The 20,931-nt window shown below is 37.2% G+C and overlaps 1 protein-coding gene across 2 annotated transcripts; it reads right to left on the bottom strand.

The window, feature by feature from the left end:
* Window positions 1–1,208: 1,208 nt before the first annotated feature.
* On the bottom strand, window positions 1,209–16,614 carry LOC140158899 (protein mono-ADP-ribosyltransferase PARP16-like). Of its 2 annotated transcripts, none has more exons than XM_072182166.1 (7): window positions 16,412–16,614; window positions 12,015–12,340; window positions 7,628–7,780; window positions 5,954–6,157; window positions 4,402–4,573; window positions 3,024–3,156; window positions 1,209–1,512 (listed from the first exon to the last, which is right to left on the bottom strand). In XM_072182166.1, exons 2-7 carry the CDS (start codon window positions 12,186–12,188, stop codon window positions 1,359–1,361), a joined length of 990 nt encoding a protein of 329 aa, XP_072038267.1. In that variant the 5' UTR covers window positions 12,189–12,340; window positions 16,412–16,614; the 3' UTR covers window positions 1,209–1,358. The 2 variants fall into 2 exon arrangements, with proteins under 2 accessions (XP_072038267.1, XP_072038268.1); XM_072182167.1 differs by having other exon boundaries at window positions 12,015–12,332.
* Between the last annotated feature and the right edge of the window lie 4,317 nt (window positions 16,615–20,931).

Below are 20,931 nucleotides of genomic sequence, written 5' to 3'. Positions count from 1 at the left end.
ATTGACAACTAAATTTCACCAAACTTTCAAGTGTCTTCATAAAAATACCCTGTCAAGGAAAATTAATTAAGCAATCTTTTCAGTAACACTTTTTCACATGGTATTATAGCTCTGTATGTGAAATGATGTGTTGCATCAAATAGATCAGTATGTGTTGCAACTTGCAACCGACAAATTGTTACAATGCATTGGTACAATTGTGAAGTGTATAATCGAACTTTTTTTTTCCTGTGACTGAAGAATATTATCACAAATTGTGTTGGCATAACAGGCTATTCCAGAAATTAATGGCACCCCCTAAAGAAGACATGTAAGTTTGTACCATACATTTTTGGGAATTCCCAAACCAAATTTGTATCCAAAAAAATGTGAATTCCCATTTTGACAATAAAATGATTAAAAAATTTGAAATTCCCAGTGTCCCTAAAGAAGACAGGCAAATTTTTGTCAAAATTTTTGGGAATTCCCAAGCCTAAAATAAAAAAGTGTCTTGTTCTTGGGAATTCCCATGTCTTCTTTAGGGTTGTGAAAATAATGACCTTTTTTTTTTGGGGGGGAGGAATTCCCAGAGCAAAAAATGGTGACAATTTTTGGGAATCCCATGTCTTCTTTAGGGAGTGCCTTTAATTTCTAGAATAGCCCAATGGGTGAGTATAAAAATGAATATCCCACTTTTATGTCATTTTGAGAAAACAGGACTTTTGTATGCTAATTTTTATTACAATGTATAATAATTTCACTTCTTAAAATGTTCATTTTACAACTTGACTTAGTTACATTCATGATGTTTCATGTTTGTACGGTTGACCCTCACAATTTTCAGCAGCACCCTCTATTTTCCCAAAAATGTGGGATATGCCATTTTTATACTCCTCACTTACCGTATTTCGTCAAATAAACGCCCCCGGGGGCGTTACATTTTCCCAAAGGGGGGCGTTTATTCAAGGTCAATTTTAGAACGATAATTCCTGTTAAAATCATTAGGTAAACTTAAAACTCACGCTCAAATGACGAACTATGAACTAGAAACACTGATTTCTGGTTCACTTCCGGGTTTCCAATCCAGATTTTCGCCAATTATTGACGGTATTATCGACCATGTGGACAACTTGGTAAGCTTACTACACAAGATAGCATGGAAATATCAGCATTTTTTAAACATCTTGGTTGAAAACAAGTGGTGGGGGTATTTATTTGAGGGGGCGACTATTTGACTAAATACGGTAAATAATTTTGATGTCCATATCAAACACTTTTTACCATGGTGAATGGATTGAAGGAAAACAACCAGTCATGGAATTGGTCATCAAACCCGGGGCATCACACACATACTTCTCAGCAAAGGTCAACCACTATCATCATGAGTAGCCCATATATTTTCTATAAAAGCTTTGGAAGATTCTTGATTTTAAGAGGCCAATAAATAAAAGTACTAGAAGATAACCAAGTATGCCCAAGGCAAACAGATGGCTGCATATAAAGGTCATAACCTTTGACCTTTGTTGAGTTGATCTGTGAAGAGATTGAAATAGAAAGAAAAGAGAAATTGTTGAAAAATATTCATATAACAACTTTAAAATACAAATAACTACAAATGCAAAGATTTTATTATTTGTGCCCAGTTTGTTAACTTTACTCAGGGTATTCCATATGTACATGTATACAATAAAGTCAAAAGGTTCTGTTGTTGGCATCAACATAGACATATGTGATGCAATCAAGCTAAATGAGTTTGTTTGTCGCTAATAACGTAAAAACTCGATAGTTAGCATATGTGCTTACTATCGAGCTCTTTTGAAACATGCAAATATGAAGAGTCCCATCCACAAAAGTGTAAAGGGTTTTAAGCAAATCATCGAAACACATAGTTACATACGAACAAGTAAACTTGCAAATTTGTGTCTCAACCCCATTAGCTCAGGTGGTAAAGCGCTGGACTTTGGTACAATTTCATGTTTTCAAAAGTGCTTGATAGTAAGCACATATGCTAACTATCAAATTTTTACGGTATTGATTTTGAGAGATAGCCAACATGCTGTATCCTTTGAGTAAGATATTTGTGAGTATGTAGATGCGGAATGATCTATCAACCTTGTTGTGTAATGCATAAGAGATTATTTAAATGGATCAATGTTTTGCCTATCCATTTGAAATTCACAACTTGAAAGCTTAGCAATGTCTACAATTTTTCCACAGTTATGCAATGCACATATATATGTAAAAACATTGTTTTGATGTAATGGGCATCCCTTTAATTTAGTGTTTTCACTATTGAGTTTCTCCAGGCTTTCTAGCCTATTGTAATTAATAAATAAATACACCACCAATATGACAAGAAAAGGTGCAGTTAACCATTGCCACTTAAAATTAAATTGCACACTGACATCTGACTATTAGAAAAACAACCAACTTTAGAATAAATGTTTTGAGTCATCCAGTAGTATAAAATAGACAAAATATGAATCAAATTCTGGACTCACCAACAATTTTTTCAGTAACGTTGCGACCTGTTCACCTGGTCTTCATCAGACTGCACAGAGACTTGACTGATGGTTTGGTCACGTGATGGTAAGAAGAGGCCCCCCCCCCGTAGACTAATTCCAATCAGCCGTCTACACTTCGCATGTACTGTCATGCTTCGTAGTGACGACTGATTATCTTACAGCCCAAATCATGACGGACTTCTGAAAACTATTCAATGTGACTTTGGTTATGCGCCGTTGCGCGACTGACTAGCGGCGCCCGTGTACCAGCGTCGCTGTACCGCGCCGCTGTGACAAGATCGCGCTCTGAACTTCTAAAACAACAAACTCGGTCAAAAGGTCAATTTGGACACAACTGCGCAGGCTCTATGCCACAGGAATCCTGTTGCAAAATCCGTCACTTTTTTTCCACGTAGTTTTCTCAGTCGTCAATCCAGACGGTTGACGACTGAGGGCGGTCAAGTCTCTGCGCAGTCTGGAAAAAATCACTGCTGAGTCCAGAATTTAATTCATATTTTTGTCAACCAACTTTATAGTTACCTTTTTCTAGAGAGGTTATCTGCAAATATAAGTAGATATTTGACTCTAACCACCTCATTATTTGTGACCACATAATACTTCTCAGGGACATCGCCTCCTAGACTGTCCGGTGCTTGAGATCCAGTACTCTCACCTGAAAGTATTATGGTTTGAAAAAGGTTGCTGTCATTTATATTATAAACATGGTACAAAAAATTCACCACCTAATTGAGTGGTCACATGCTTTTACATAATTATATGGAAACATTATAAAGTTGATCTGAACAAGTGAGGATGCTAGATGTGAGTTTAAAAACCTTGTTTTTAGGGTTACAAATAGTCTAGATTTGAATGTTATGTTGCTATAGTATGTTTTGTCTCTAGTTGAGAGTAACACCATTTTAGATTTCGCAGTGGCAAACTTGAATCATGTGTACAACTTAATCCAGCGGGCATATACGCACACGTAGAAGGGAGCTTTGTCTATACGCTGGTGACGCAAGCGCTTAACACACCGATTCTAAACCGCAATTACAAAATCGAACATGGCATTACTCCCACCTTGAGACAAGACACTTTAATCCCGAGATGGTGTATTTGCCTGGAGTAGCAGTCAGCATGTGGAAGCCTAAAGGAAACAACATTTCTTTCAAATTCAGACCAATTTAACTGCTTTTAATGGACATGGCACAATCAAACAATCGGCCCTCATATGCAAGGATTCACAGCATACAATGCACTGGACCCTTGACTGTTGATACATGGTCTGTAGTAGTCTGTGGTTGTGACCATCAACGACAATTTAGTATTGAACTCAAAGACTGGAAAGTTTGCAGATATATCTCTACAGTGTAGGATCTTTATAGCCAATAAGAAACAGTGATGTTAAAATTTACATTATAATGAAAGACAGAGATAAAAAGATTTTATCGCGTCTGACGTCATCTGTCAATCAAAATCGAGCATGGTTTGTTTACAAGTGTCGTGATGATGACTTGCTGAACGCGGCGGTATAACCGGGCTCCTTATTGTTAATTTTGCACCTTCAAATATACAAACCATCTCAAAAGTTAGGTCTTTATAGTACATGTAGGAAACTTTCGCGAAGGCACCATGTCAACAATGCCTAGAAAAGTTGCTTTTTGTCTTGTAAAAGTACGTAATTTTTCGCCATTTTCTGCTATTCCTTTTCTCCGACCAGCACCAGATAAATCGGCCTTCCTTTTACGCGCTATTAACCTGTGTAAACCAATCAAGGATCGTAATTGACAGTGACATCAGACGCGATAAAATCTTTTTATCTGTCTTTCATAATAGCAGATGGTTTGTGTGGAGTGTGAGCAGCAGTAAAATGGCGGCGGAGGAGACTAACCTCACCTGTTCCCTTCTATTGCATTACCTTTTGCTTTTGTACTACATTTAACATCTGGATGGTCGATTAGTTCACACACAGCAACACAGCTTAATTTACCACCCATTAGACTATGATCCCATGCTTTGCCTATAGGACTATATGGCATGGATACAGACAGATCACTAGAGAGATACGTTCCTTCTCCAAATAAGGGTTTCTGAAACACAATCAAATAGATATGTATGTTAGTATGATAAACATGCTTCTTCAGCAAGACTTTTCCTTGGATACATGACTATAGAATACATTTAGATACACGCAAAATAGCTTATTTTTTTTAATTAGTTTCATCTAAACCTTGGAAACTCAAACATTACAGGCTAATTTTCTTGTGCAAAATTCAGTCTTGGGTCATAACTGGCAGCATGTATTACCCTGTAATGGGTATTATGATTTGGCATGTACTTGAATGTATATTTTTCAAGATTATTTCAATGATAATTGGGGATCGCTGTTTTGTGCTGGAGTTTCTCCAGAAGATTCAAACTGCTACAATTATCATTTCTTAAAACATCCATATTCAACATCTCTGCACATTTTTGCCCACAAATTAAAATTTTAAATACTATAATTTTCATCCAATGAAATTCCTCTGACCAGTACTCAAATCATATCAACACACTTACATACATCACTGCAAATTTGTTCTCATATTTAATCAAAATTGCAACTATAACAACATATTATAAAATAAAATCACTGAAAAAGCCACTAAAATCAGAAACAAATACTGAAGGAGTAACACTGTAATAATCACAGAAATTAACACTGAAACACCACTGAAAATTTGATCATTTCAGTGTGACTAGTGAGTTTCAGTGTAATTAATGTCAAAGGTCATTCCACTGATCACACTGAAACTCACAAATCACACTGAAATGATCACATTTTTCAGTGGTATTCCAGTTGCTATGATTTTACAGTGTTACTTATTTTAGTGTTCATTTCAGATTTTAGTGTTTTTGTCAGTAATTTTATTTCATAGTTATCAACCACTTTAACACTATACAGTAAGCCAAAAAATTAAGATACCAGTTGTGTTCACCCCTGTATATCCTAAATAAAGACAAATATGTCAAAATTAAAACAAGCAGCTAATACCTGAACTCTTTAGCTCTAATTCAAGACCTTATTTGTTGAAATTGGTTGAGAATTAAAGAAACGGTGATCTAAAACCTATTAAAGAGACGAAATCAAAAGTTGCACTTTTGTGTTCTAATCAATGAAACCATGGCGCTAGTTTTAACGTGCTAATCAATGCAAGCGCGGCGCTAGTTCCCTTGTTCGCGAACGGTTTGTGTACAAATCAATAGCGCATGCAATGGAAGAAACTGCAACTTTTAAAGTGGCACCTTCCATGGGTTTTTGGATTGCTGTGTCTTTATTTCTTGAACAATTTCAACAAATGAGGTCTTAAATTCGAGCTAAAAGATGGAGCTATTGGCTGCTGGTTCCAATTATGACATATCTGTCTTTGTTTAGGATATACGGAGGTAAACATAACTGGTACCTTAATTTTTTGGCTTACTGTACTTACCTTACTCATATGTGAGTGTAAACCATTATGTAGTATAGAATGGAAGTTTTCAAGTCTACTGCCATGATAAGCATACATGATATCTTTATCTTGAGACAGTTGATCAAACCTATTGTTAGCTGCTGATTGGTATTGGACTTCAAACACATGAGTAGGTTTCACTTTATAGCTAGATTGTCCTGTCAACTCTTGAATTCTGTCAAACTGAATAAATAAAAACATGAAGATCACATTATAGACGAATCCAATTTCACACATTCCTACACCTCAATGGCAGCCACAGCTGGGTCCCCGTCGGCTCCATCTCACCTAAAATGTGAAATGATGCGGTCTTGGAGGGTATTTTAAACTGCATTCTATCACCTGTGTTACATGTAGACAAAAGAATAATGACAGTTTACAACACAAAAGAATCTAACATTGAATTTTAAGCGGCTTTAATCCACCCAATTGGGCAGTCACAACACCAGTTTGTTGCTGCGGGGACCCAGTAAAGGCCGACCAAATCCTGACCATGACTTGGCTCGTTGGGTGTGTCATGTGTGATGTAACAATTACGATACAAGGAGATGCCAGTCCTTCTTCTTCTATACCATCTGTGGTGTAAAATTATCCAATGTGCTACAATGGAGAAACTTGTTCACACACTATTGAATATCTTAACCACTGTCTGTAAATCAAAATCATTCTATTGATATTTGATCCTTTATTTCCCCATGCCCATCATGGAAGAATCCTGCTTCAAATTGAACACAGCTATGGTTAATACCGTTCAAAATTGGTTTTAAATTGTGCTTTGAACTCGTATACATGTATAGCTATGTTTGTAGTTGTCTCAAACATGCTTTGTAAATAAATGTTTATACAGTGCCTTTCACATGTATCAAAGCACTTTACATTTATTCCGCTGTCATTAGAATGCCATAAAATACCCAAGGCATGCTCATACTTGTGAGCAGCGCTCAATGGACATTATTCATAACAGATCCCCATTTCACCCCTGGGTAGAGAGAGGTAAATGAGGTAAAGTGCCCTGCTTAAGTGCACAACACAATGGGCAGGGCAGCAAAACACACTTTTCATTATTCATATCATACGTGTGGATATGGCCTTGATTTAAATTTAGCATACTATGGGACTTTGAAAGTCTTGCTCATGTATTATTGTCGCATGTTGCATTGCACAAGACAATATAGCATTTCTGGAGGAAATAATCACTTGACAACCAAACAAACATAACACTTGTGCTATGTGAAACAATTTATAATTGGAACCAAATTAAAAAATACTAGTTTGTGTCTGACAATCAACTCCCCACAGCCTGTGATTGGTTAGTAGCATATAAATGGAAGGTTGATTCATCTGGTGCCTGCATGAGAAAGGAATCGCAGAGAATGGCAAGGCAAAAAGCATCTATTCTAGGCATTGTTGACATGGAGTCTTTAAGTTCAGTTCAGACCTAACTTTTGAGATGGTTTGCAATTGCATGTTTGAAAGTTAAGAAAATTACTATAGCGCACAATGTGATCTGCTGCATTCAGAATTCTGAAACTTCAATCATTGCGACAAATCATAAACAAACCATTTGATCGACAAGTTCGGATGAAACCTAAAATAGTCTTATTAATTCTGTCTTGATCATAACAAACCAATTTGATTTGGCAACACACTTACCCTGTTCTTATCTAGAGATTTGATTGTGAAAGATTTATCTTCTACAGCCCAACTAAGAAGCTTCCATGCCTGCTCACTCAATGTCTTGTTGTTTGTGCTGCTACTGGTTTTGATCAACATCTTCAAGTTGGGAATCTCCTCTGATACAGCAGTCTAAACAAAATAAGCACAAAATATATTAGTGGTTGTTTATTGTTATTCTTTGTTCATCTCTTAATTTCTTGGTTTTTCCACCCATTCCCATCTGGGAGGACCATAGAAACAGAAATCACAGAATGGCCACTGCCATTGAAGATACAGGTATACATTGTATGAATAAATATTACATACTTTTACGGCACTGCTAACTCTATTGTCTGTCCAAATAACTTAGACACCCGGTTTTTAGGATATATTTCAAAAAGTTTTCACTTTGGCAAAAAGTCATGAAAGAAAAGTTGCTAAACACGGTCAGACCTAACAGAAATTATTAGTAAAGCGATAAAAAAATATTCTTCCTTGTCTACTTTTATTCAATTTTTACCAATTTACAGCAAGATATCTGGGTCCAGCCGAATATTCCTAATGACTTGAAACTTTTGATGGGATAATCTATTTACAGTAAGGGGTGTTTGAACATTGTAATCATGCATATTGATCAGTGATTACACCCTTTTTTCTTTGATCCTTTTACTAATTCACAATAATGGCGGTCTACTCAAATGCATTCAACAAAAGCATGTTTGCAATCTACCACGAGAGGTCGTCACACGCATAACAAATACACTACGATCAAAAAGGTTGATGACAATATTTGATTGAATGAACTACACTGTGCCATGATTTCGGTGAAGGACACCGGTTCAAATCCTTTGTTAGGAGCCAATCAATAATTTCATGCACAACCTCTATAACTCAAAAGATGTCACAGTTGGTGCATTATAACAAATAATAGGGCAAGTTACTATGCGTCTGGAGTGTATTGTGAATTATACTCCTCACCAATAACATCAGAACATTCATATGGCATACAATTTGTATTTTCTTAGAATTGTGCCAAGCCAAAAGCTTGTAATTGCTCGTAATTGGTTGAGGGACAGCTGGGATCACCAAGTTAATACACTAAGAATAAATATATGCCAATTAGAAACACTGTCTGCATTTTATGACCTGAATTATATTTTCCATTTTTATAAAATGTTTTTGGTGAGGAGTATAATTAATTTACTATTCATCCATTCACTATCCAAAATCACCATACCTACAAATCTGTATAATGAGACCTTCCAAAATAATGGTACCCAACTTCTACTGGATTATTTTTAAAGTGTTGAGCAAAAACCTTCCAATTTCAATAGAATTTCTGGTAAACTCTTACTCAATTCTTTGGAAACACAAAAATCCCGTTAGGTCTCAGCGAATGTTAACACTTTTCTTTCATGACTTTCTTTGAAAGTGTATAATGTTTCAAAGAAGTAACAAAAACTAGGTGTCTAATTTAATTGGACAGACAATAGATTGTAGCGTTACATGTAAATAAAACAGGTTTTACCTGGGTTTACCAAAGGCCGATACCCACTAATATTTCGGCGATCCTGACTTTTAGACCACCCGAGCTATATAAGGTACAAATTGCAAATTTGTCATAGTAAACTTTCGCAACAAGGTTAAACATGTTTTCAACTGTACAAACATACCTTTTATTCCATCGAACAAGCTTTATTTTGTTCCAAAATTCACGTTTTTATAGCTATTTTTGACGTAAAGAGCTGGTAACAAAACCGGTGATGCCACTCCGAAGTTTTCACGTAGCACAAGCGCTTGATGTATGCTGGTTTTGACGGTAATTTACGCTAGCGTATCATGCATTTTCAAGCGCGTTTGACATCGTTTTACTGCGTGACGCAATTCTGCATTTATTCAAGATGGCGAATTTCTCAAAAAACATGATGTATTTTACCCGTAATTTCCCTCATTACTCAAAGCCCTGCCCTATTTCACAATGTTTTAGCTTCTTGGATATCATCGGAAACATAGATTAGTAATATTAGGTAGGTCATTGTATTTTTAAAGATTTTTTAGATGATTTTTACAATGAAAAAATTGATGTTTTAAGCTTCTTTTCAAAAATTGGTTTTAGCTTGTTAAAAAACGGGTAAAAATAGTTTTAGCTTGTTGGATATTTTTGCTTAATAGTTTAAAGCTTGACTCCTTAGATGAAACTTTTAGTTTAAGCTTGTTAGAATATTAAACCTTGATGAAATAGTAATATTTGGGCCCTATATAGCGCGGGTGGTCTAAAAGTCAGGATCGCCAATATTTCAATATTTGGCGTCAAAATACTGTGGTATCATTGCTTACATGCATTTACTCTGTGAATTAGATTTCTGTTAAGAGTCTATTCAAGTTAATGCTTTTATTTCATATTTTACAATGGCCTGTCTATCATGAATGGGTTAACAGTGTTACATCCACCCTGTTTGATTGACTGCTGATGCCTTGCCTATTTGTCAGTTACTCAGTTTCTGATTGTGTTGATTTTGGTAGAGTCACAGACAACAGCGGTCTCATCAACACGCAACACACTTGTCAAGGTGCGCACTTAATTCTGATCTGATCACTTGGTGCCACAGTAAATCGCTAGCTGTGGGCAATATCCACAGAACATCCTCAGAACAAATTGGTAAATTTTCAACTTGACAAATTTGTTACCTGTTCATATCATGTTGCACTCAATTAATTGGCAGTGGTACATGTATACGAGGGGATATCCAAAAGTTTTTGACATCACCCAGAAGTGAAAGAGCTATATCGATGAAATTTGTCAGTGTAATCACTGGTCCTTATGTACATTATGGTCCAAAATTGGTCTCATAAGTATGTTTACTTTCTTTACAGGTGGCGCTAGATGGGCAGTAGGCGATATCCATTTCATGATAAGATCCTCCACTTTCTTGAGTTTTTTTTACTGTGGCCGCATCATCCGTAAAGTGATGGACATCCACTTCTTGACTCATCTGTGAGGGACATGTGACCAGTTTGGATTTTTTTTCCAAAAAGCAACAGTGCCATATGATGGGCAATCATCACCGTAGATAGCTTTCATTTCATCATAGATTTTCTGAGCATTGTAGGCCTAACCCTTCAAATGCATGCTGCATGCCTCAATTTTCACCATCTTGCAGGTTATGCACCTACTGCCCATCTAGCGCCACCTGTAAAGAAAGTAAACATTCTTCGGGGCCATTTTCACTTACGTACAAAGTGTACGTAAGGGGGAGGGAGGGGGTAAAAATCCTGGGCATGTGTACGTAAGAAAAATGGCGATTTGTTTCAGCAATAAAAAAATGAAAGTGAAAAATTAACGGTATTTTCCAATATTGTATTCCTAAGATATAACCAATTGACCTGAAATTGTTTTAACTAAATTCGTTTTAACAATTTCTATAACATGCAAACAATGATTTTCTCATTAATTTTGAGTCTAGTATGCACAGTGGTCCTATTTTACATTTATTTCATCCCAAAATGCATTAAAATATTTTCTTTCTCCACTGGTATCAATGGCAGCAAAGGCTCAAGTCTCAAGACTCAAAGGCTCAAGATATGAAACCCATAGTTTAATTGCAAGAACATACACAAACATGCCAAAGGGATGACCCCTTCCCCCCCATATATGATGTGATCTCGAGGGTTCTTTGTGGAAAAGAGAGTATTGGATGATCAGCAGATTTTGGGGGTACGTCATTTAGTTTAGATTCGGGCTGCATTTTAAGCTATATTTTAATTTATTGACGGCTCTCGTTTTCATGAACATACATGTACATAGTTTAAAAAGTTTATTTCAGCATTTCTCAACTTATCTGTAACAGCATTAATCTAGAACCAACTGTCCTCTTGGAATACTAACATAACCCTAAACCTAATCGCGCCACAACCCAACATCTCAATTTTGCTATATTTAGTAGTAGGCTTACTCGTGGAAATCCTTCGCCATTTTATTTGTGCGTAACTTTCGAGGGAGGGAGGGGGTAAAAAGTTACGTCACGCTTTGTGCGTAAGTGAAAATGGCGAAAATTATGGACGGCCCCTTATGAGACCATTTTTTGGACCATAATGTACATAAGGACCAGTGATTACACTGACAAAATTTCATCGATATAGCTCGTTTCCTTCTGGGTGATGTCAAAAACTTTTGGATACCCCCTCGTACATATCCTTTGTGAATGGGAACATAATTAAATACAGAGTACAGTATATTATGTCCACATTCACAAAGGACATACAACGTACCACTGACTACACAGGTGTCTTCAAACAATAACATCAACTTAACAATTGGAAGGTCTCGAAACTGCCAACTTGCGACTTTACGCTCATTTCGTGGGAATAGGTCACATAATCTTACCAGTGCTTTGAAGTCTTTTTCTCCCTCACCCTCACTGTAGTCTGCTGGGAATGGTCTCAAAACACTGTCATGACGATAACTTTGCAATGCAGAATGAAACAGACTCCAAACTATATCAGCTGCCAGTACATCTCCTTTGACCTTCTGGAGAACTTTAGCCTTTAGTTCATCCATTGCCAGTGGCAAGAGAGCTCGCAATTAAAAAATGTGTCAGTTCACCTCTGCGGGCTCTGTCTAAGTCACTTTCTAGCCAAGTCCCCTCACTCACACAGAATGTTGCTTGGATGTCTTATCCATAATTTAGAATATAAGAAGCACCTGTATTTCTGACAAAATGTGAAAGAGAAAACATTATAATAATAAAGGGGGTATGATCAGTGGTTAGAATTCTCACCTCATGAGGTCCCTGGTTCAAAAACTAGCTATGGTATTGACTTGTTTACAAGTACCATACATGTACAATCCTAGCAACTAGTTCTAATATTAATCCTGCTCCCACTGGTTATGCCACTCTCAATCCTAACCCTAATGCTGATGCCTATCCCTAACCCATGAACTAAACTGGTCTAATGCTAACTGTAACAATAATGCTAAACAATAGAAAATACAAAGGAAATGGTTTGGCACATATAATATGTATAAAATTTTGCTTTTTTCATAAAAGTTTGTATATTTTGTCTTCATTTTCCCTCTTTACCTACTGTAAGGTTACCCCCAGTGATGCATATGGGCTTCCTTGCCAATCAGAATTTTGGGTGCGGGTTGAGAGTGTCCTCCCATGGAGGTCCCACCAGCAGTTGAGGGCACAGACCCTCAATTCTTGTTGGGATTTTCGTGGGGGGGCTTTCTGTCTGGGCGTGATTTCTATTTCATGGCGAAGGAGCCTATATGCACCGCAGGGTGAGTCCTTGCGGTATTTAGGCTTATGCTCATTCTTATGTGAATGCACATTAAATGCATATAAACTAGGTATGCCAGGCAAACCTTAATTAACACATTTGCTAGTCAGCCAAATTCGCCTAGAACACAATACGTATTTACATTTTACAAATTTAAAAGAACAGGTAGGTCAAGGAAACCTACATAAATATGTTGTCTATACTTCACTTGACCCAAATATATGATTTTTTTATGGTGATGAGACACTCGCACATGGAATTTTAGAGGGATTTTGATAGCAGTTCCACATAGAAAAGCTGCTATTATCATGAGACTAAGATGTAGAAACACCACCGAAATGCTGTTTTGTTAGCTGAATCTTTTTGATGAAAGTCAATCTTTGACAAAATGTAACTTTGCTACGGAAAGTGTAGAAGACAAAAAGGTTTTCAGTTTTGGCTTTCTTTACTCGCGGGCTTTAATTTGATATATAAAATGATGCAGCTTTATGGCAAATTTGAATTCACCTGGCATACCTATATTTAACACATACACCAGCCCTCGAATTAAGGATTTTAAGGGGCACGGCAACTTTTTTAGGGCAAGTTGATAATTGCCGTGGATTTTCACTGAAAAGGCAAGGCAGCACGGCAATTTGTAATATTTCAAAAGGGCATCAAGGCAACTGTTGAAAATTTGAGAAGGGCACCAAGGCAATTTTTCAAAAGCGAATAGATGCATTACCGTCAGCTGAATTCGACACCAAAGTAAAATTCGACTCTCAACTTTACACTAAAACTAACCTGATTGCTTAAAAAACTGACTCGAAACAGCGATGAAACAGCTGTAACTTTGGTAATAATATTGATAAAATTCGCCGGGATAAAAACTATTTCGTGCAAAACATATCTAGAGATGGGCTCACATGTACAAGATAAGACGAGACCGGAAGAGTATCGCCATCGGTTTGCAATGAGAAGTCGATGTTTGATAATCGAGAGAACAATTGATTTGCCCAGCGCTCAGATTTTATTCACAACACGAGGTCGAGGAGTCTTAGTTACTAACAGCGTTTCTGATTGGTCGATCGTACGTTGGAGGTATTTCTCTGACCAATCGAGAAAATGAAATCAGAATGTCAGATTTCTAGCAACCAGATAATGTTTAAAAGCCGATGTGATTGGCTGAATATGTAAGCTTACGTACGGGTAATGAATATTAATTCACAACAAACTATTGTGTATACTGTGATTGATAGCTGGGTTACGATGCTCAAAATAGCGATCGTGTTCAAGATTTTCGATTTAATTTTCCACAATTTTGCGGGATTTAACCAGTACTTGTTAATGATTTTATAATGAAGGGATAGGGCTGGCGGCTAGGGCACCCACGGCAACTTCATTTAGGGGCACGGCAAGTGACTGCCGTCGGTAAAGGACATATTTTGAGGGCATTGCGGCAATGGGGGTGGGCACCCACGGCAATATGCCGTCGGTGCCGTGGGTTAATTCGAGGGCTGCATACACAACACCTGTTGGAACTCCCGGTCGGAGCCGGGAGTTTCAATTATTGGAACTACACCCCGATACACTGTTTAGCACGTGCAGATATAGGTAGTGTATGTACGACGTCCATGATTCAGAAGTCACATAAAGCTGTTGGTCCAGTCACTCCCGTGTACAGGAAGAGTGAGTCAAACCCTGTGCATGTTATAGGTATGCCAGGTGAATTCAAATTTGCCATCAAACTGCAAACTTAAAGCCTTTGAGTAAAGAAAGCCAACACTGAAAACCTTTTTGTCATAGCACTTTCCGTAGCAAAGTTACATCTAGTCAAAGGTTGACTTTCATCAAAAAGATTCTGCTAGCAAAATTCCCCAAAACTGCATTACGGGGGTGTTTCTAGATCTTAGTCTCATGACGATAGCACCTTTTTTAATGGAACTGCTATCAAAATCCTCTGAAATTCCATGTGTGAGTCTCTCATCACCAAAAAAAATCATATATTTGGGTCAAATGAAGTATAGACAACATATTTATGAAGGTTTCCTTGAGCAAGCGGTTCTTCTAAATTTCTATGTAAATTTGTATTGCCGGTTTAGGCCATTTTGACTGACTAGCAAATGTGTTAACTGAGGTTTCCCTGCCATACCTACATGTTATACTAGTGCCGTACTATTACGCTGACTTTCAGTATTCGGCGAGGAGGACGATTTCGACCTTCTGGTTTGTTTACAAACAGAGAGGTAGACAAAAGACCGTTCTGCTTGTCCAAACACTCAAGTATCAGAAGGATGGTCCACAATAATTAGCATGATTCACGTACATGTAACATGAATAGGGATTAAAAAGCTGTCAAGTAGAACCATGTGCTTCTTTTGTCCTATTTGCCATCAAGATTTCATATGGAAACAGTTCAGACCCAGAACAGGATCATGTCAGAAATTAATATTTTGTTCTGGGTCTGATTATTCGGACTAATCATGTTATACATGGAATTGGAAGTGTCAGAGCTATTCGAAAAGAGAAGGGGGACCACCACCGACACCGGTTCTGATATCTGCAATTAATCCTAGGTTCCAGGATCATGCATCATGTGCATAGGTGAACTGTGCACATTAAGCCCGTGCGACAATACTCAAATTGAGGTAGATAACTTCTTTTCATTTCATTTCATTTCACTTTATTAATTATAGGTTCATACTAGTACAAGGAACTTATACGATGTCCTCATTCACAAACTGATTAATGGCGAGCGGTCCGAATTTTGAGCCATACAAGTTTACGTGGTGAACTAGGTTCATACCAAGGGAGGATAAAAACACATAAAGTACACATAACAGTACACTTAATTCCATTGTGGTCCTTGAACCATAGTGAACATATGATTACACTCTAGACTCGCTTGCCAGTCCTATATACGCCGTACCTATGTATATTGAGGACTGGCTTACGCCATTTTGGATGTCAATGGGAAATACACACTTAACGATTTGCGCCGGTTAGAAACTTGAAAAAAAATCTTAAAAATTTCATCAATGTATATAAAAGTGGTACCAACCGTATTGTGCTTGCTAATTTAAGACTCGGTTGAAACAAAATTAAGGATCGAAAGCATTTTAGTGTCCAAAAGGCAAAATTATCGTCAAAGTTCTGCGAAATCGGCACCCTTGCGAAGGGTTCAGAATTCGAATCGGGAACGAAAATATCCGATCTTTGCGATCAAAAACACAAAATTACAACTTTAAACATACTATTGGCAAAAGACATTATTACCAAACAATACAGAATAGAAAATTTGACATCATTTTCTCAAAATATTGAAAAAATTTGCTCACTAGACATCGAAAAAGTAGGCAATCCAATTCCCGTTCAAACGCGTGGGAAACTGAAAGTGCGATAATCGTGACTATTACACTCTACATTTAGAATAAATTAACAACAGACAACAATATCAAAAGTCAAAACAGTACACATCAACTTGTCTTGTGCTTGAAAAATAGATTTAAGCTTACCCACCGTTTTTAATTTAAATACAGCCGTACGTACAGCGCAGCTAGCTAGTCTAGTCTCAAATCACACGAATACCGGTTAAGCATGTTAAGTAGACCTATATCTAATAACAGATAAATTACACGGTTGCGTGGTTATCGTATAATTACTGCTAATTCACAATCACAGCCAACTATTCAACAACTGCCACAACAACTTCCGGTTGCAAGGGCGCTGACATCGGATAATTTCCCGTTTTTGACCGTGAGCACCACTCAGAGCGGCCAGGAGAAAAATTTTGTCGGGACCGCGGGGGTAGACTCGATCCTCCAGTCCTCGAATACTCACGCACGGCCGCTCCACTGTGCTGTATTGAGGCGCCGCCATTAGAGGCCAGAAGGATTCAGGCTACCGCGGGGGTGGGGACCTCTGGGCGCGGCGGGACCTCTTACTTTTCCATCCCATCTGAAACACAGTTTTTCAATTTGAACAGCATCATTCATTTTATGAGTTTTGTCACTTATTTTGGCATTCCTTTACTTTAGGGGGTTTTATCTCAATATTGCTATCTTCTGAAGATAGCAATTTTGGTCAGCTTCGTCATTTTAACATTTCTTTAGGCCCCCTAGGGCTATAGCTTTGCATTCGGCCTAGTGCTGATTTTTATACTAAAAGAAAATGTGTCGAGACATGCCGTAATTTGCTCGATTCTGGTGCCGGTGTCTTTAAAAAGAGCTGTTGCATTGATTTAGTACATGGTTAATATTAAAATCGAAATATCTCAAGAACCGAATAGGCCTACCGGCCGTATGACGCTGAAACAAACTTTGAAATAGGCCCTAAAGCTTTTAAGTACATTTCTCTATCTGTTTCATGTCATTTTGAGTTTGTCGGATGCGTGTGATTTTGCTATCAACTGCAGATAATAGCTCAAATTTAAATGACCGTTGGTTGTCGTTTTTGTCTGCTGAACGAGGTCACACATAGGCTAACAAAAAAGCTTTCCAGAGACTTTACGTGCTAAATAGGAGTCGCGTTTTGGCCATAAGTCGAGTTACGTCCAACTTTGAAATATAGGCCTATAGCCTATTTGATATCATCTTAACTAGAACAAAATTCTGCATAACATTTCTGAAAATGACTACACATTTTAGGTCCGACTAATTTTTGAGAAAATTAGTGCTAGGCCTATATAAAAAGGCCACATTTTCCCGTGTTTACATCCGACTGCTAACCGCGTTCTGACCACGTTTGTTCCCCGGGTTTGTTCATGCGCCCATAATCGTAAATATCACTCAAATTTTCGCATTTTCTTTTCAAATTTGTAGAGATCACGTTCACAAGTTCTAGTAAAACACGATTTTCAACACTAAAATTGTTAATATTGTACAGATTTTCTAGAATTTTCATGCAAAGTTTACCGGAAACCGCTTCACAGTCGGATTTAGTGATATATGAACTCTAAAGCGATATTTTATAATCATGTTACTGGTGTGCTATCTTCTGAAGATCAAATTAAAATGTCAAATGTTGCGACATTTTGCTTTGGTTTAATTTGGGACTATATGAAATTCTAAATGCTAGGCCTATCTTCAGTAGATATAGCGAAAAAAATCCTAAAACTCGCACGGTTACTCTGCATGAATAAAAACAAAAAATCGGCATTCGGCCTATGCCGCGCTATAATAGGCCTACTATTAAAAAAAGGGGGGAGGAAGAGGTAAAAATAGAGAAACAGGCAGATGCGGAAAGTGATGAATCTGTAATATCGCTTTAAACTTTCTGATCGGGACTGATGTATTAGAAAGAAAAAACTCGCCGCTACATGATGAAGTAACAATTTAGAGAAAATAATATAAAACATTACTTCTAGAGTAGAAAGATGCAATGAATCGGGATGAGATTTTAAATGCTATCTTCAGTAGATATAGCGAAAAATCCTAAAACGCGCACGGCTACTCTGCCCGAATTAAAAAATCGGCATTCGGCATAATAGTCCCCTATGCCGCGCTATTTAGGGAGGTAAAATAGAGAAACAGGCAGATGATAATCTCTGCTTTATAAGTGCCGCTTTAAATTTTGGTCAGCTTCGTCATTTTTTACATTTCTTTATAGCTCTGCAGTCGGCCTAATGCCGATTTTTCTCTGAGCGCGAAACCCCGTTCAATGCAGTTTTGCCGTTTCGCGCCGTACTGAATCATCATCTACAACGCGTGCTAGGCAATGTTTTTTTTTTTTTTTTAATATTATTATTTTTTTTTTTTTTTTTTTGCTTGCTATCTTCTGATGATAGCAATTTTGGTCAGCTTCGTCATTTTAACATTTCTAGCTCTGCAATCGGCCTAATGCCGATTTTTCTTTGAGCGCGAAACCCCGTTCAATGCAGTTTTGCCGTTTCGCGCCGTACTGAATCATCATCTACAACGCGTGCTAGGCAATGTTTTTTTTTTTTTTTTTTAATATTATTATTATTATTATTTTTTTTTTTTTTTGCTTGCTATCTTCTGAAGATAGCAATTTTGGTCAACTTCATCATTTTAACATTTCTTTATAGCTTTGCATTCGGCCTAGTGCCGATTTTTATACTAAAAGAAAAATGTGGCGAGACATGCCGTAATTTGCTCGATTCTGGTGCCGGTGTCTATAGAGCTCCTGCATTGATTTACATGGTTAATATTAAAATTGAAATATCTCAAGAACCGAATACCGTATGACGCTGAACAAACTTTGAAATCAAGCTTTTACATTTCTCTATTCTGTTTGATGACATTTTGAGTTTGTCGGATTCGTGTGATTTTGCTATCAACTGCTGATAGCTCAAATTTAAATGCCCGTTGGTTGTCGTTTTTGTCTGCTGAACGAGATAGGTACATACCACAAAAAAGCTTTCCAGAAACTTTACGTCAGGCGAAATAGGAGTCGCGTTTTGGCCATAAGTCGAGTTACGTCCAACTTTGAAATATATATTTGATATCATCTTAACTAGAACAAAATTCTGCATAACATTTCTGAAAATGACTACACATTTTAGGTCCGACTAATTTTTGAGAAAATTAGTGCTATATAAAAGGACACATTTTCCCGTGTTTACATCCGACTGCTAACCGCGTTCTGACCACGTTGGTTCATGCGCCCATAATCGTAAATATCACTCAAATTTTCGCATTTTCTTCTCAAATTTGTAGAGAGCACATTCACAAGTTCTAGTAAAACACGATTTTCAACACTAAAATTGTTATTATTGTACAGATTTTCTAGAATTTTTATGCAAAGTTTATAGGCGTGATAAACTTTTACCGGAAACCGCTTCACAGTCGGATTTAGTGATATATGAACTCTAAAGCGATATTTTATAATCATGTTACTGGTGTGCTATCTTCTGAAGATCAAATTAAAATGTCAAATGTTGCGACATTTTGTTTTGGTTTAATTTGGGACTATATGAAATTCTAAATGCTAGGCCTATCTTCAGTAGATAAAGCGAAAAAAATCCTAAAACTCGCACGGTTACTCTGCATGAATAAAAACAAAAAATCGGCATTCGGCCTATGCCGCGCTATAATAGGCCTACTATTAAAAAAAGGGGGGAGGAAGAGATAAAAATAGAGAAACAGGCAGATGCGGAAAGTGATGAATCTGTAAAATCGCTTTAAACTTTCTGATCGGGACTGATGTATTAGAAAGAAAAAACTCGCCGCTACATGATGAAGTAAAAATTTAGAGAAAATAATATAAAACATTACTTCTAGAGTAGAAAGATGCAATGAATCGGGATGAGATTTTAAATGCTATCTTCAGTAGATATAGCGAAAAATCCTAAAACGCGCACGGCTACTCTGCCCGAATTAAAAAAATCGGCATTCGGCATAATAGGCCCCTATGCCGCGCTATTTAGGGAGGTAAAAATAGAGAAACAGGCAGATGATAATCTCTGCTTTATAAGTGCCGCTTTAAATTTTGGTCAGCTTCGTCATTTTTACGCTCTGCAGTCGGCCTAATGCCGATTTTTCTCTGAGCGAGAAACCCCGTTCAATGCAGTTTTGCCGTTTCTCGCCGTACTGAATCATCATCTGCAACGCGTGCTAGGCAATGTTTTTGTTTTTTGTTTTTTTTTTTTTTTTTTTTTTTTTTTTTTTTTTGCTTGCTATCTTCTGAAGATAGCAATTTTGGTCAGCTTCGTCATTTTAACATTTCTTTATAGCTCTGCAGTCGGCCTAATGCCGATTTTTCTTTGAGCGCGAAACCCCGTTCAATGCAGTTTTGCCGTTTCGCGCCGTACTGAATCATCATTTGCAACGCGTGCTAGGCAATGTTTTTTTTGTTGTTTTTTTAATATTATTATTATTTTTTTATTTTTTTTTTTTGCTTGCTATCTTCTGAAGATAGCAATTTTGGTCAGCTTCATCATTTTAACATTTCTTTATAGCTTTGCATTCGGCCTAGTGCCGATTTTTATACTAAAAGAAAAATGTGGCGAGACATGCCGTAATTTGCTCGATTCTGGTGCCGGTGTCTATAGAGCTCCTGCATTGATTTACATGGTTAAT

Source organism: Amphiura filiformis, chromosome 8 (assembly GCF_039555335.1).
Source record: "Amphiura filiformis chromosome 8, Afil_fr2py, whole genome shotgun sequence".
Lineage (NCBI taxonomy): Eukaryota > Metazoa > Echinodermata > Ophiuroidea > Amphilepidida > Amphiuridae > Amphiura > Amphiura filiformis.
This window is presented reverse-complemented; position numbering and strand designations above follow the sequence as displayed.

Excerpts from the sequence above, each read along its gene's own strand:
- LOC140158899 (XM_072182166.1), bottom strand. The coding sequence starts at position 12,188 with ATGGATGAACTAAAGGCTAAAGTTCTCCAGAAGGTCAAAGGAGATGTA. Across the intron at positions 7,781-12,014 it reads AAAAAGACTTCAAAGCACTG|ACTGCTGTATCAGAGGAGAT; the intron begins GTAAGATTATGT and ends TATTTTGTTTAG. Across the intron at positions 6,158-7,627 it reads AATCTCTAGATAAGAACAGG|TTTGACAGAATTCAAGAGTT; the intron begins GTAAGTGTGTTG and ends TTATTTATTCAG.